Source organism: Pongo abelii, chromosome 18 (genome assembly GCF_028885655.2).
Source record: "Pongo abelii isolate AG06213 chromosome 18, NHGRI_mPonAbe1-v2.0_pri, whole genome shotgun sequence".
Taxonomy (NCBI): Eukaryota; Metazoa; Chordata; class Mammalia; order Primates; family Hominidae; genus Pongo; species Pongo abelii.
The window spans coordinates 68,476,079-68,491,678 of NC_072003.2; the positions used below are offsets into that span (position 1 = coordinate 68,476,079).

The following is a 15,600-nucleotide window of genomic DNA, read 5'->3' on the forward strand; positions in this document are numbered from 1 at the left end:
TAAGGAACAATTTAGGAGTTTTTGTACTCCTAGAAATTTAATCTTAACACGTTGTTAAATTACCAATCATTCCAAATGTTTTTCCATCTGTTTCCTCTTATGTGGTCCAATGTCAATGTTGACAATAACTTGTGGATTGTTACATGTCATTGAATTTCTTTTTTCTTTTTCTTTTTTTTTTAGACGGAGTCTTGCTCTGTTGCCCAGGCTGGAGTACAGTGGCGTGGTCTCAGCTCACTGCAACCTCTGCCTGCCGGATTCAAGCAATTCTCCTGCCTCAGCCTCCTGAGTAGCTGGGATTACAGCCATGCACCACGACACCTGGCTAATTTTTGTATTTTTAGTGGAGACGGGTTTTTGCCATGTTGGCCAGGCTGGTCTCGACCTCCTGACCTCAGGTGATCCACCTGCCTCGGCCTCCAAAAATGCTGGAATTACAGGCGTGAGCCACTGCACCCAGCCCATTGCATTTCTTAAAACTTCTCTTAAAATATAACATATTTTCTGTTTAGTAATATGTTCCTGATATTACTATTACTGCACCCAAGATAGTGAATTGGTCATTGGGATGTTACTTGGCAAATTGAATTAAATCAAAAGGGATTATTAAATGCATCTTTGTGGGTATTTCCTTTTGCGATTGCCTAGAGAATTTATCTGATCTGCTGTAGACCACACTCCTTTCTCACATATGCCTGATGCCTGATTTGGAATGCTCCAGAATTCAAAACATTTTGAGCACTGACATGACACACTCAAAGGAAATGCTCATTGGAGCATTTTAGATTTTAGGATTAGGGATGCTCAACCAGTATATATTCTGCAAATACTCCAAACTCCAAAAAAAAATTCAAAATCTGAAAAACTCCAAAGCATTTCTGTCCCAAGTGTTTCAGATAAGAGATATTCAACCTATGTCTTCTCTTTCTTTGGCAGTGTCTGGAGACACTTTTGATTGTTAGAACTGGCTAGGGAGGGGATTATTATGGCATGTAGTAGAGGCCCAGGATACTGCCAGGCATCCTAAAATGCATGGGATGGCCACCTACAACAAAGAAGATGTGGCTCAAAATGGCAGTAAGGCCCCTGTTGAAACACCTTGTTCTAGAGCCCACGTGGGCCATTCTGTTTCTTTCAAATGTGTTAAATCCAGGGCTGCCACATATAATTATGCAGGTTGTTCACTGCTGTATAAACTCCTAGGGGCCTCATTATATGAATGGCATGCTCTGGAGTTGTATAATATAGAACCTATGTAGTCATCCTGCTGGCCCTAACTAAATTCTAGCCTATCTCATACCATTTTTTTTTTTAAACAGAGTCTCACTTTGTCGCTCAGGCTGGAGTGCAGTGGTGCAATCTTGGCTCACTGCAACCTCTGCCTCCTGGGTTCAAGTGATTCTCCTGCTTCAGCCGCCTGAGTAGCTGGGATTACAGGCACCTGCCACCATGCCCTGCTAATTTTTGTATTTTTAGTAAAGACATGGTTTCACCATGTTGGCCAGGCTGGTCTTGAACTGCTGACATCAGGTGATCTACCCACCTCGGCCTCCCAAAGTGCTGGGATTACAGGCGTAAGCCACCATGCCCTGGCCTTTTTTTTTTTTTTTGTAGAGATAGGGTCAATTACAGGTGTGAGCCACCACACCCAGCCTTCTTCTTTTTTTTTTTTTTTTTTTTTGTAGGGACAGGGTCTCACTATGTTGCCCAGGCTCGTCTCGAACTCCTGGGCTCAAGCAATCCTCCCACCTCAGCCTCCCAAAGTGCTGAGATTACAGGCATGAGCCACGGTGCCTAGCCCTCTATTTCACCTCTATTAGAAGCTTCCTATATATGCCTCTTACCCTTTATTTCCTTACCCTTTAGATCATAAAATGAACTAAAGTATATTTTTAAATTATCCTTTGTATTTAGAGAATATTTCATGTTCCTTGCTAATATTTATTTCTCCTCTAAAGGGATCAGAAGAGAAAATGAAGGTTTTTTTTAGTTGCTGTGTTGCTCCTGCATCACTTCAGGATGCCTCAGATTTGCAGATCTTGTTATTTCTTTTTTTTAAATTTTGATTTTTTTTTAGAGACCAGTACCCAGGCTGTTCTCAAACTCCTGGCCTCAAATGATCCTCCTGTCTTGGCCACTCAAAGTGCTGGAACTACAGGCGTGAGCCACCGCACTGGGCTGAAGTTACATCTTATTTGTATGTGTCTCTCATTTGGATACCCAGCTTGGGTCAGAAATCCTTGATGGAAAAACAATTTATGTCCACCTCTGCCCATAGTAACACCCAAATACTCTCTGAATTCTAATTTAGTTTCCTGTTTTTGTCAATTTCTAAGTCATATAAATTCCTGGGTTATTTGGTTGCCCTTTCTAATGCTCAAAATTGTTTATCTTGAAAATGCTTATTTTTTTTTTTCTTAATCCTGGGGATGGGACATTAATGTAGTCCAGTTCAGAAACATTAATTGAGTAGCTACTGAGTGGTTGGGTTCTGTGCCAGTAGCTGGCAACAGGAGCATGAAAAAGCAGCGGTCTCTTCCTGCAAGGAGCTTATCATTTAGAGGGAGAGGTCAACTCATACACAAATTGCATTGGTAAGAAGCCTAGCCCATGGAAGGAGAGGCCTGTATAGAGTATTGTGGGGCACAGAAGAAATGGTCATGTCTGTCCTTTTTCTTCTCCAAACCCTGCAGTTGAGTGTGGCAGCGTGCTACAAGGCTACATCAGTTCCTCATCGTCATCACAGCACAACAGGTCCGTTTTTGAAAAATAGCTTTTGTAAGGCCGGGTGCGGTGGCTCATGCCTGTAATCCCAGCACTTTGGGAGGCCGAGGCGGGCGGATCATGAGGTCAGGAGATCAAGACCATCCTGGCTAACACGCTGAAACCCCATCTCTAATAAAAATACAAAAAATTAGCCAGGCATGTTGGCGGGCATCTGTTGTCCCAGCTACTCGGGAGGCTGAGGCAGGAGAATGGTGTGAACCTGGGAGGCGGAGGTTGCAGTGAGCCGAGATCATGCCACTGCACTCCAGCCTGGGCAACAGAGCAAGACTCCATCTCAAAAAGAAAAAAAGAAAAATAGCTTTTGTATGATAGTTTTCAGAGATTTCCATTTCACAGCACAGGCTTAAATTCAGGTGAAAAGGGAGGTTGGAAGTGTGAGTAATTGGATACCAGTCTGGGAGTTTAGCATTCATGGATTTCAGCAGCAATAAACAACAGTCAAGCATTAGAGCTCACATATTTTTAAAGAAGAAATTTTCATCAAAACTCAGGATCAAATGAAATGCTCCCTGCCGAGTCTGCCTAGGCTGGCATCAATGTAGTTCAATTCAACAAACATTTATATTAATATAAATGGAAATACTAATATGGCCAGAATTGAAGGTTGAAATCCAGACTAAGTAACTATTTTTCCTTTCCCGTTTCTCTTTTTCTTTCTCACATCAATTTTTTGATGGCTATAACTTATTACTGATATAATAAGGGGAAGGGAAAAGTCTATAGATTGAACTATACTTCCTACTTATATTAGACAGTTTGGATTTTTTTTTTCAAGATAGGATCTTGCTCCGTTGCCCAGGCTAGAGTGCAGTGGTGCCATCACTGGTTCACTAGAGCTTCCACCTCCTGGCCTCAAGCCATCATCCCACCTCAGCCTCCCGAGTAGCTAGGACTGTAGGCATGCGTCCCCACGCCCAGCTAATTTTTTTATTATTTGTAGATGTGGGGTCTCACTATGTTGCCCAGGCTGTTCTCAAACTCCTGAGCTCAAGTGATCTGCCTGTGTCAGCCTCTCAAAGTGTTGGGATCACAGATGTGAACCACCACACCTGGCCTGGAAAAATATTTAAAAGTATGAAAAAGAAAATAATCACCTATAATTTCACTTTGGAGTAACCACTCTTTGTTTACATTTTGATGTATTTTCTTCAAGCTTTTTTTTTTCTTTCTCAGAATTGTAATTACACTGTGTGTATATATACTGCTTTTTTTTTTCTTGGTTAACATTATTTGTAAGTACTTTCCTATGTCATTAAATATTTCTTTGTTGTTGTTAATTTTTTTTTAATAGAAATGGTGTCTCACTATGTTGCCCAGGCTGGACTCCAACACCTGGGCTCAAGTGATCCTCCTGCCTCGGCCTCCCAAAGTGTTAGGATTACAGGCGTGAACTACCATGCCTGGGCTATTTCTTGAAAATATAATATTGACTGTGTTATAATCTAATTATATAACTACCTGAATTTATTATACTTTTATTTAATTATCTCTGGGAACATATTGTTTAATTAGGTTGTTTCCAGTTTCCTACTGATTATGACAAGTGTGCTGTTGATTATTCTTACATATAACTCCTTTTGGTGATTCTTTGGTTCTTTCCTTGGGATTGGTTTCTACAAGGGAAGTTATTAGGTCAACATATACTTCTTGGTATTTAGCACTGGCGGGTGCAGTGACTCATGCCTGTAATCCTAGCACTTCGAGAGGCTGAAGCAGGCAGATCATTTGAGCCCAGGAGTTCAAGACCAGCCTGGACAACATGGCGAAACCCCTTCTCTACACAAAAATACAAAAATTAGCTGGGGGCGTGGAGGCAGGCACCTATAGTCCTAGCTACTCAGTAGGCTGAGGTGGGAAGATCACCTGAGCCCAGGAGGTCAAGGCTGCAGTGAGCCATGATTGTGCCACTGCACTCCAGCCTAGGTGACAGAGTGAGACCCTGTCTCAAAAAACACATTTTTAAAATTTAATTTTAAAAGATATTTAGTGCTAAGCTGTCCTCCACAAATGTACAGTCTTTTCAGCGTGAATTAAACTGCTAATATCTCATAGAGAAAAACTATTTCATGGCTTCAGACTAAATGTTTTTCGGGTTTTGTTTTGCCTTTTTTCTTTCTCTTCTGACACCTTTGGTATAAACTAAACGTTTAACCCTGACCAGCCATCTCCAAAATGTGCAGCTTTGCTCCCAGAATCAAGGAACCTGTCAGAGGAGGTGGGTGGGTGGAAGAGGTTAGAGAGGGACTGAGGGATACATGACTCAGTGTGAACCCTTTGCTTCCCTGGAAGAGCAACTCAGAGCTGGTGGTGTCACCATGATGTACAAAGAACAGTACTTCTTAATTATTTTTAGAGGCAGAATGTAGCCTTGTAATCAGCAAGCTAAGACAAGTTCCAATTTACTCTAGGCCAGAGACTTCTAAAAGTCAGAACAAAAATAGCCAGATTCGTGTTGCTCCATCTGAAGAGTTTGCTTTTAGGAGGGATCAGGAATTCATATTTTGAATGAGGACTGAGGGGTGAGAATTAAATCTCTGATCTGTTGTATGCCACGGTAAGTAGAGTGACCCCCAGGAATCCTGAGGCAAAGCAGCTCCTCAGATTACTCTATATTCTAGGAAAAGGGTGAGTCCTAGGCTTTACGGGGTGTTTCCGGCTATAAAACACCCTGATTCAATGTGCTTTGTCAACTCTTTTCCATGTCACCTGCTTGATTTTTGTGTTTTAGTTTAGCAATCACTTTACCCCTTCAGTTCATCCAAGTGATGAGTATCAGATGGCCCCAGGTCTCTAATGGTTCATGCAGCTCCAGAATGAAGCCATAATCCAATTTTAGAAAACCTATCATCTGGGCCGGGCGCAGTGGCTCACACCTGTAATCCCAGCACTTTGGGAGGCCCAGGTGGCAGATCACTTGAGTTCAGGAGTTCGAGACCAGCCTGGCCAATGTGGTGAAACCTGATCTCTACTAGAAATACAACAATTAGCCAAGCGTGATGGCACATGCCTGTAATCCCAGCTACTCAGGAGGCTGAGGCAGGAGAATTGCTTGAACCTGGGAGGCAGAGGTTGCAGTGAGCCAGGATTGCGCCACTGCACTCCAGCCTGGGGATAGAGTGAGACCCCTGTCATCTGTCTAGAGTGGAGAAAATTCAGCCCCAAATTCTGCTCTGACAGATACCTTCTTCCAGCCAGTTGGAGAAAACAAAGGAAAATTGAATAATTGGATTTGTCTAGCAGGCTACGGTGAGTTCCAATTGGCTTCACCTGGTAATTAAGATGAGGGAGGCAGTTTTAAACAGCTGCATATTTTATAGGCTGGCCATACCACAATTGACATCATTTATTCAACCATTTTTCTGTGGATGGATATCCATTTTTTTTCTATTTTTTTTCCTATGATATACAGCTCTGCAATATAAATTCTCATCTATGTGTGCTAATAAAAATATATTTTTATATGTGTATATCTTGTATACATGTACATGTTAAAGTGCTAGAACCTTTATTTCTTTTGGGTTGATATTCACCAAAGTGGAGTTACTGGGTCATAGGCTATTTATATTTTAAATTTTGTTGTTGTTGTTTGGGGTTTTTGAGACAGTCTTGGTCTGTCGCCCAGGCTGGCATGCAGTAGCATGATCTCGGCTCGCTGCAGCCTCTGCCTCCTGGATTCAAGCAATTCTCATGCCTCAGCCTCCCAAGTAGCTGGGACTACAGGCATGTGCCACCATGCCCGGCCAACTGTTGCATTTTTAGTAGAGACAGTGTTTTGCCCTGTTGCCCAGGCTGGTCTCGAACTCCTGAGCTCAAGCAATCCGCCTACTTTGGCTGAATTATAGTGCTGGAATTATAGACATGAGCCACTGCACCCAGCCTTTAAATTGTTTATATACTAACAGATCTTTTCCTAAAATTTTAAGTGACATGGGGCTTTTGAAGCCATCTGCTATGTCTTTTGTCAAATAAAGAAAAATATCTTTTGAAACCTGTGTTTGTTCAAAGTGAATGGATGAAGAAAGTCCTTTGATATTATTTTGTTGTTTGTCCTGATTGCATTGTGGGAAAAGAATTTGTTTTTGTGGGTTTCATTTGTATTTTCCTGGTGACTAATTATACTGAGCAACTTTTCATATGCTTATTTTCTATTCATGTATCTCTTTTGTGAAGTAACTGTTGAGATCTTTTTGCATTTTTTAATTGGGCTAGTTATCTTCTTATTACTGAGTTGCGAGGGTTCTTTATATGTAGTGGAACCTCTCTTGACCCCACATCTCCTTCTAACTATCACCCTAGTTATCTGGTCTCCTCCAGAGTAAAATTCTTGGAAAAGCTGTCTGCCTTGCTGCCTCCACTTTCTCCCTCCCCAGATCACTCTAATGGGTCTTTCATCCCCAGCATTCCTTTATCCGCCTAAATATTGACAAGCCAGTGATCAGTTATTCCTCCTCATATGACTCGACTTTCCAGTAGCACTTGATATGTTTGACCACCCCTGCTTTTTGAAACGCCTTCTTCTCCAGGCCTTCCTGACAATTGACTTGCCTTTTTCTCCTGCCACCTCAGAGCTGCTTTTCCTCAGTTTTCTTTGCTGGCTTCTCCCCTACTAACAGATCTCTCAAGTTTGGAGTCCCCCAGGGCTCTGCCCTTGGTCCCCTTCTCTCTTCCATGCACATAGTGCTACTCAAGACATTAACTTTTATGAAGCCCATTTTATAAGTGTTTTTAATAGAAAGTTTGTACTTTTTTTATCCTAAGAAATTTTTGTTTACCTAATGTAACCATTTTCTCCCATTTTTTCTTCTAGAATATTAATGATCTTAGCTTTTATGTTTCAGTCTATGACCTGTTTCAATTTTTCAATTTAATTTGTGTTTGGTGAATGGGTAGAGTTTAAGTTCTCTCTCTTTTTTTTTTTTTTTGAGACAGGGTCTCATTTGCTCTGTTTCCCAGGCTGAAGTACAGTATTACGATCACAGCTCACTGCAGCCTGAAACTCCAGGGCTCAAGTGGTCCTCCCACCCAGTCTCCCAAGTAGCTAGGACTACAGGTGTGTGCCACCACGTACAGCTAATTTGTTTTTTGGTTGTAGGGGGGCAGGATGTCACTCTGTCTTCCAGGCTAGAGTGCAAAGCCATGATCACAGCTCACTGCACCTCCACCTCCCAGCCTCAGGTGATCCTCCCTCCTCAGTTTCCCAAGTAGCTGGGACTACAGGTGCATGCCAACACACCTGGCTAATTTTTGTATATTTTGTGGTAATGGGTTTTCACCATGTTGCCCAGCTGGTCTTGAACTCCTGGGCACAAGTGATCTGCCCACCTTGGCCTCCCAAAGTGCTAGGATTACAGGCATGAGCCACCACGCCCAGCCCATGATTCTTAATCTCCATTTTTGGCTTAATAGCTCTACTTCTGTTTAATTTTTAAATTTTCATTCTAGGACTTTACACTTATATTAGATTTTTTTGTTCTTGTTCTACAAGAACAGGCTCTGTTCAATTTTTTTTTTTCAATCTTTTTCTCTCTCTTTTTCAGATTTAATAGTTTCAACTTATCTATCTTTAGGTACATGGACTCTTTCCTCTGTCATTGTCATTTCACTGTTTAACTCATCCAGTGAATATTTTATTTTCGATATTGTATTTTTCATTTCTAGAATTTGTAGTTGGTCCCTTTCTATTTTCTCTTTTTCTGTTGAGATTTCCTGTCTTTTTGTTCATTAGAAGTGTATTTTCCTTTATTTCATTAAGCATAGTTATAATAGCTGCTTTAAAATCCTTATCTGATAACTAAAATATCTGGGTCATTTCAGTGTTGGCCTCTGTTGATTGTCTTTTTCCTTGAAAATGGTTTATATTTTCACATAATTAGAAGTTTTGGATTCTGTACTAGACATTATGAATATTATGTTACAGAAACTGTGGTTTCTGATATGATACCCTGAACAGTGTTAAATTTTTGTGTCAACAGGCAATTAACTTAAGCTGAAATGGCAAAGTTTGTCATGCCTGTGGTGGGCAGCATCTCAAATCTCAGTTCAGTTCTTTTAGCCTTAGCTGCATGCTGCTTTGAGTCTTCTCTATGCATGGTGAATTTTAGCACATTTTTCTGAGATCCAAGAGATAAAATAGAGGACTGTATTCACCCACCTGAATCTTTATCTTACTCATGATCTTCGTCCTGCTTGTTTTCTGCTTTGGAGTACATAAAATTAAAAGAGATGAAATCTTATTCTCTCTCTTTTTCTCTCTTTCTCGCTCTGTGTGTGTGTGTGACTCTTGCTCTGTCACTCAGGCTGGAGTGCAGTGGTGCGATCACAGCTCAATGCAGCCTCAAACTCCTGGCTCAAGTGATCCTCCCACCTCAGCCTCTTGAGTAGCTGAGATCACAGGCATGCACCATCACACCTGGCGTATTAGTCTGTTCTCACGCTGCTAATAAAGATATACCCGAGACTGGGTAATTTATAAAGAAAAAGAGGTTTAATGGACTGACAGTTCCACATCGCTGGGGAGGCCTCACAATTATGGCAGAAGGCAAGGAGGAGCAAAGCCGTATCTTGCCACATGGTGGCAGGTAAAGAGAGAATGAGAACCAAGCGACAGGGGTTTCCGTTTATCAGATCTCATGAGACTTACTACCACGAGAACAGTATGGGGGAAACCACCCTCATGATTCAGTTATCTCCCACCAGCTCCCTCCCACAACAATTGGGAATTATGGGAGCTACAACTCAAGATGAGATTTGGTTGGGGACACAGCCAAACCATATTACCTGGCTAATTTGTTTGTATATTTTGTAGAGACAGGGTCTCACTATGTTGCCCAGGCTGATCTCAAACCCCTGGACTCAAGTGATCCTCCCACCTCAGCTTCCCAAAGTGCTGAGATTATAGGCATGAGCCACCATGCCTGGCTACCATTCTCATTCATCATTGAACTCAGACTAGTTTCCATGGCCTGGCTTAGCTCAGGGAGTCAAGATCATGAAAGGATACATATGCTGTGTTAACGGATTTGGAGTTTATGTTGATTTTATAAAATGGGAGCCATTGAAAGACTTTAAGGAGGAAAGAAGTAATAATAATTATATTCTGGCAAAATTACTTCGGTCAGTCTGTGAAGGATGACTTAGAATGGGACAAGACTTGAAGCAGAGAGACCTATTAGGATGTTGTTGGGGCAAGAGATGATGGTAGATCTTGAACAAAGGCTTACACGTGATAAAGACAGAAAAAAGATGTCCCCAGATAGGAAGGAAAGCATGAGAACAAAACAGAAGTGGGATGTATATGGTGAGAATGAAGAACTGAGACTTAACCTGTCCCTCTGTTGAGGCTGTGTTGGGTACCTTGGAGAAGAAAGGCTAGATAGACAGGGTAGAGCCATACCACAGACAGCTCTGAGAGCTGAGCAGAGGAGTCTAGACTTACCATGATGGCCATTTTTGGAATCACTGTAGATTCTTAAAGGAAACAGCATGAAGATAAATGTATAGGTGTGTGGTTGGCGGGGACATGAAGGATGCCGAAGAAAGGAGAGCCTGGGCTGGGCATGATGGCTCACACCTGTAATACCAGCACTTAGGGAGGCTGAGGTGGGTGGATCATTTGAGGTCAGGAGTTCGAGACCAGCCTGGCCAACATGGTGAAACCCTGCGTCTACTAAAAATAAAAAGAAAAATTAGCCAGGTGTGGTGATGTACCCCTGTAATCCTAACTACTCGGGAGGCTGAGGTGGGAGGATTGCCTAAACCTAGGAGGGAGAGGTTGCAGTGAGCCAAGATCGCACCACTGTACACTCCAGCCTAGGCGACAGAGTGAGATTTCATCAATAAATAAATAAATAAAAATACAAAAATTAGATGGGCATAGTGGCATGCATCTGTAATCCCAGCTACTTGGGAGGCTGAGGCAGAAGAATCACTTGAACCCGATTAAAGGGAGGCAGAGATTGCAGCAAGCCAAGATCTTGCCACTGCACTCCAGCCCAGGTGACAGAGCAAGACTGTCTCGCAAAATAAAAATAAAAAAGAAAGGAGAGCCTGGAGCCGGAGAGAAAGCTGGGAGGTGGTTGTGGTATTCCTTGACACAAAGAGATGAGGATTTTGGTTAGAGGAATGGCTGTGAAAATGGTGAGAAAATGTGAATACTATAGGCAATTCAGAGGAATAAATGAGAGACCATCATCCTTTTTTTTAAAAAACATTTAGTGAAAACGGGGTTATAATCCACCCAGCAACTATTCTCACAGAACTATTGAGAGGCTCAAATAAAGTAATATATATGAAATTGCTTATAAATATATGAGTATCATCACAGAGATCTATTTATCACTATATTTAGTCTTCTAGTAGGGTTGCCAGATATCAAAGTAGGGAGGTGGGACCATCTACAGTGGCAGCCACTGGGCAGGTAAATAAGAATTCGATATATGGACTTTGGAATGCATTTTAGTTTTCTTTAACAGAAGTGCTATCTGTGACCCTGGAGTCATAACTAAGTGGGTTTTGATCTCGACTCTAACATCTAGTAGCACGGAGAAGTTATATAACTTCTTTGTTCCTTATCTGTAAAGTGGGGATAATTCTATTAAATACCTGATAGGATGGTAATGAAATTAAATAAGATAATGTATGTTAAGTGTTCAGAACCAGTGTCTTTCATGGTAAGGGGTGAATAAATGTTGGTTGCTATTTTTTTGTTGTTGTTATTTTTGAATGGGTACCTCATATTGCTGCATTATCCCAAGGCAAAAGCCAACCCTAGTAAGTAGCCCTTCAGTTGAGTAAAATGTGTGATCATCCTATTCTACTCCAGGATAAAAATCCAAGTACATGTATTTGTTTCTGTGACAGCCCTTCCTTGTTTGCTTTTCAACAGACATTCTTTGGAAATTACTCATCTTTCCAAGTCATTCTTATGTCCTTTTTCCCTCTCAAATCAAGCTTTGTATTCTATGTTAAAAAGCAGAAATCTGGCCGGGCGCGATGGCTCACGCCTGTAATCCCAGCACTTTAGGAGGCCAAGGCAGGTGGACCACCTGAGGTCAGGAGTTCAAGACCAGTTTGACCAACGTGGTGAAATCCCATCTCTACTAGAAATACAAAAATTAGCTGGGCGTGGTGGCTCGCGCCTGTAGTCCCAACTACTCTGGAGGCTGAGGCAGGAGAATCGCTTGAATCCGGGAGGCGGAGGTTGCAGTGAGCCAAGATGCGCCATTGCACTCCAGCCTGGGTGACAGAGGGAGACTCTGTCTCAAAAAAAAAAAAAAAAAAAGGAAAAATCTTATCTTTTATAATTAGATCTCTTTAAATAGATTCAAGTGGATATTGCCGTTCTTTTATAAAAATCACCAGCTGCAGGAATCACTGGCTTAGGAGACACAAGATGTCATTGGCAAGGGGTTCTTTCTTTAAAGATAACAACATAATTATGCTTAGATGTTTCAGCATTTTATTCTGCTGTTATTTTTATTTTCAGTGTCTTCATACTTTTGTCTTCTCATTCTAATTCAGAATAAACTAAAGCATTCATTTGGATTCTACTTCAGTATATGTATGAGAAAGAACACAGAATAATGAAGCACCTGATTTTCTCTCTTCTTTGCAAGTTTTGAAATAGATTTTTGCATTCATTTTGACTTACGGACTTGCAAGAGAGTAAACCAACAGTGTAACTGAAATACAGTATTCCTTGTAGGAAGACAGTGTTACTTAATTTTCCTCTCCATGGCTTGATATAGTAGGAATTGATTCATAGCACTTGAGGGATGGATGATCTGTTAATAATTTAAACATGAAGTTATAGTCTCAAACCACAGGCTTCCTGATTTGTGTTTGTCAATATTATGAGGCTAACTAACTCTTGGGCATGCTTTAATGAGTTTGAACTTTTATATATCTAATTAAATTAATTAAACCACTGGAATAGTTTTAATACTTTCATGATTACAGAATTGTAAAGAGAGTCTCCTTCATTTAAAATATCTAGGATTTTTTTCTTCTTTCAGTTTTTAAAATAAGTTACCACAAACCTAGAATTTTTCCTTCCTGATTATTACATTTCTGGACTTTGTTATAATTTCACCCTTCAAGGAAGTTTCTGGAGGCACTTACTATCTGGAGCACACTTTTCAGGAGAACCAATCTGTTTGTCTTGTTAGTAACACACTAGGGTGGAGTCAGTTATTGTAGATTTTCCTCATAGGGTAACTTTCTGTAAACTGAAAGCTTATGCACTGATTAAGCCAATCTTGGAGTTCAATGAGCTGTTGAGATGGAGTGAGTAATCTAGTTAATACGTAACTATAGAAGTCCTGGCATCTCCTGTTTCAAATTGTCTATGTTTCTGTGTTATTTTAGTTCATTGAGTTGCCAAAAATCCACTAATACAAAGCATTTCCTGTACATTGTTTTACTCTGAAAGATATTTATTTATGGTTTTTATTTGCACATCACTCTGTTTTCTGAAGAAACAGAAAGAAAACATCCTTTTGCAAGTCAAAGTGTAAAGTAGGGCCTCTGTGTCTTTTTTCAGTGCCCCTCACTTACCTCTTTTTTTCTTCCCCTCTCCCATTTAAAACTTCCCTCTACAGGTCCTTACCCAGGTTTGACCATCTCTAGAAAGTAATCAAATTTCAGACATTGCCCTACCTTCAAATCTTTCTCTTATTCTTTCCCAGCCTATAAGAAAGCAGATAGCAGATATACTAATATTTGCTAAGAGGTGATGGCAGCCTCCTATTGTGTGGCCATTCCTGGGTTTTTTTTTGTTTGTTTGTTTTGTTTTTTTTATTTTAAAGACTGGTTCTTGCTCTGTTACCCAGGCTGGAGTGCAGTAGCACTATCATGGCTCACTGCAGTCTCTACCTCCTGGGCTCAAACAATCCTCCCACTTGAGCCTCCCAAGTAGCTGGGACCATAGGCGCACACCACCACGTCCAGCTAATTAAAAAAAAAAAATTTTTTTTTTGTAGAGATGGGGTTTCACGATGTTGCCCATGCTGATCTCAAACTCCTGGGCTCAAGCAGTTCTCCTGCCTCAGCCTCCCAAAATGTTGGGATTACAGGAATAAGCCACGGCACCCAGCTTATTTTGTATTTTCAATAAGGAGACTATTTAATGCAAAGGAATAAAGTTTGAATGATTAAATATAATCTGAGGGCATAGAATTTGCTAATAGAAGAAGTGTTTGAAGATAAGAAGATCTCTCTGTCTCTTTAAAACATTCTTGGTAGGTTACTTACACCAACAATAGTTCCACTTTCAAGTTTCTTTTTAATAACTTGTCCCACAGGGATCTTCTCATGGTCCCAATCTAAGCCTGTCAAAGTCTGTTTACATATAATTTGCATCTAAATCATTCCTACTTGTGTGGTCTGTGTGTGACTGGAAAGGGAAAGCTTAAGAGCCCCTGAAATCTTTGCTAACCCACTCCTAGTTCAGGGTCACCTCTTGGTTATATTACCTTAAAGAGGAAATGAATGAAGAAAGCAGCAGATCAACAATTAGCCTTAGGGAGAAAAATGGGTCCTGACATGTAGACACCAGTGGGGGGAAATCTATCCAGGGACTACCCAGCATTCTTGCCCAGTGACTGTTGTGACCTGTGTGCCTGGCAAGCCCCATCAAGACCAGAAGATGGCTTTGGCTCCAACACTCTGCAGTGCTCTAATATGTGCATCCATATAGGGCTTTAACAGCTTTCACAAGGCCATCATCAGTCATCCTTTATGGTTAGGAAATCGGAAGTGTTCCGTTCTTTCCACTTTTGAAAGTGGGAAAGAAGAGGGGAATTTTTTCTCCTCTCCAGGCTAGAATGAATAGGATTCCAGCCCTTAACCAAGACTACTCAGTGCCAATTCTGGTGTTTGCCCATGGACTGGAACATATTTCCATTGTACCCTGTTATTTATGCACCATTTTAAGACTAAGTCTCTGGCTTCTCTTCTACCCATGCCTTAAGAAGTTAAACAAAGAAAGATGAAAATTGCAAGGACCTTGAAATGTCACAGAGATATGGGGCAATCAGTTAGCTGCATTGTAGTCCTTTGTTTTAGGACTTAAAAGGGATGAGCCCCTTCTAAATTTTACTTTCTTATTTGTGATACAGGGTTAATAATATTTTGTTCTACCTGTCTCAGATTCTTGTGAGGTTCAAACAAGATAATAGACATCTAAGTATTTTGCAGATAAATGCATACGGCATTGTTTTATCCCACAGCATTTTATGTCTGGGCTGCACTGTAGCTGCATACATTATATTGACTAAGATCCCTCTTCTGTTCATAAAGGGCTATGTAAGGAGGGAAATTGAAGTCAGAACAGAGATGATTTCCCCAGAGCTGCAGGGGAAATTCAAGGCTGAAAAGTAACTGTTGTTAATAGATCAAAATTTACCTACGAATTTTTTAATGATGAATTTCATCAAAAATTAATTGCATTTAAATTATTTAATTCTCTAAATGGCTTTTGGAGAGGAAATCCTGCCTGTCAGGATCTGCCATGTCAATCTAATTTCCTTTGGACCTTGACAGAAATTGTAAACTGCGTTGACTCTGGCTCACATGTGGCAATAAACTGTATTCATGAACTGTTACAAGAAACCAGTGATTCTTCTATTATATTTCTTAACAGTAGTGAGGTAGAGTTCTAGGCCCTGAAACGCAGGGAAAAAAGAGTAGATGTTAGCGAGCACAAAAAAAGGGCACATGAACAGAGTCAGATCTGTATTTTGTCTCCTGTTTCCTCATTGACTGGATCAACAAGATGTTTCTGCTGAGGGCATGTGGCTCTCCAGGGTGTCATCC

At 40.9% G+C, this 15,600-nt stretch overlaps 1 protein-coding gene across 4 annotated transcripts in view; it reads left to right on the top strand.

Annotated features, from left to right (window-relative positions):
* The window catches only part of TANGO6 (transport and golgi organization 6 homolog), a 242,660-nt gene that overhangs the window by 139,260 nt on the left and 87,800 nt on the right, over positions 1-15,600 (top strand). For 2 of the 4 annotated variants that reach the window (XM_054534041.2, XM_063717734.1), the window contains one exon: positions 184-615. The exons of the other annotated variants lie outside the window; for them this stretch is intronic. In XM_054534041.2, coding sequence (XP_054390016.1) covers positions 184-293 — 110 coding nt within the window. In that variant the 3' untranslated portion in view covers positions 294-615. Of the gene's footprint in view, positions 1-183; positions 616-15,600 lie in introns of those variants that run through there. 4 annotated transcript variants of the gene reach the window in all.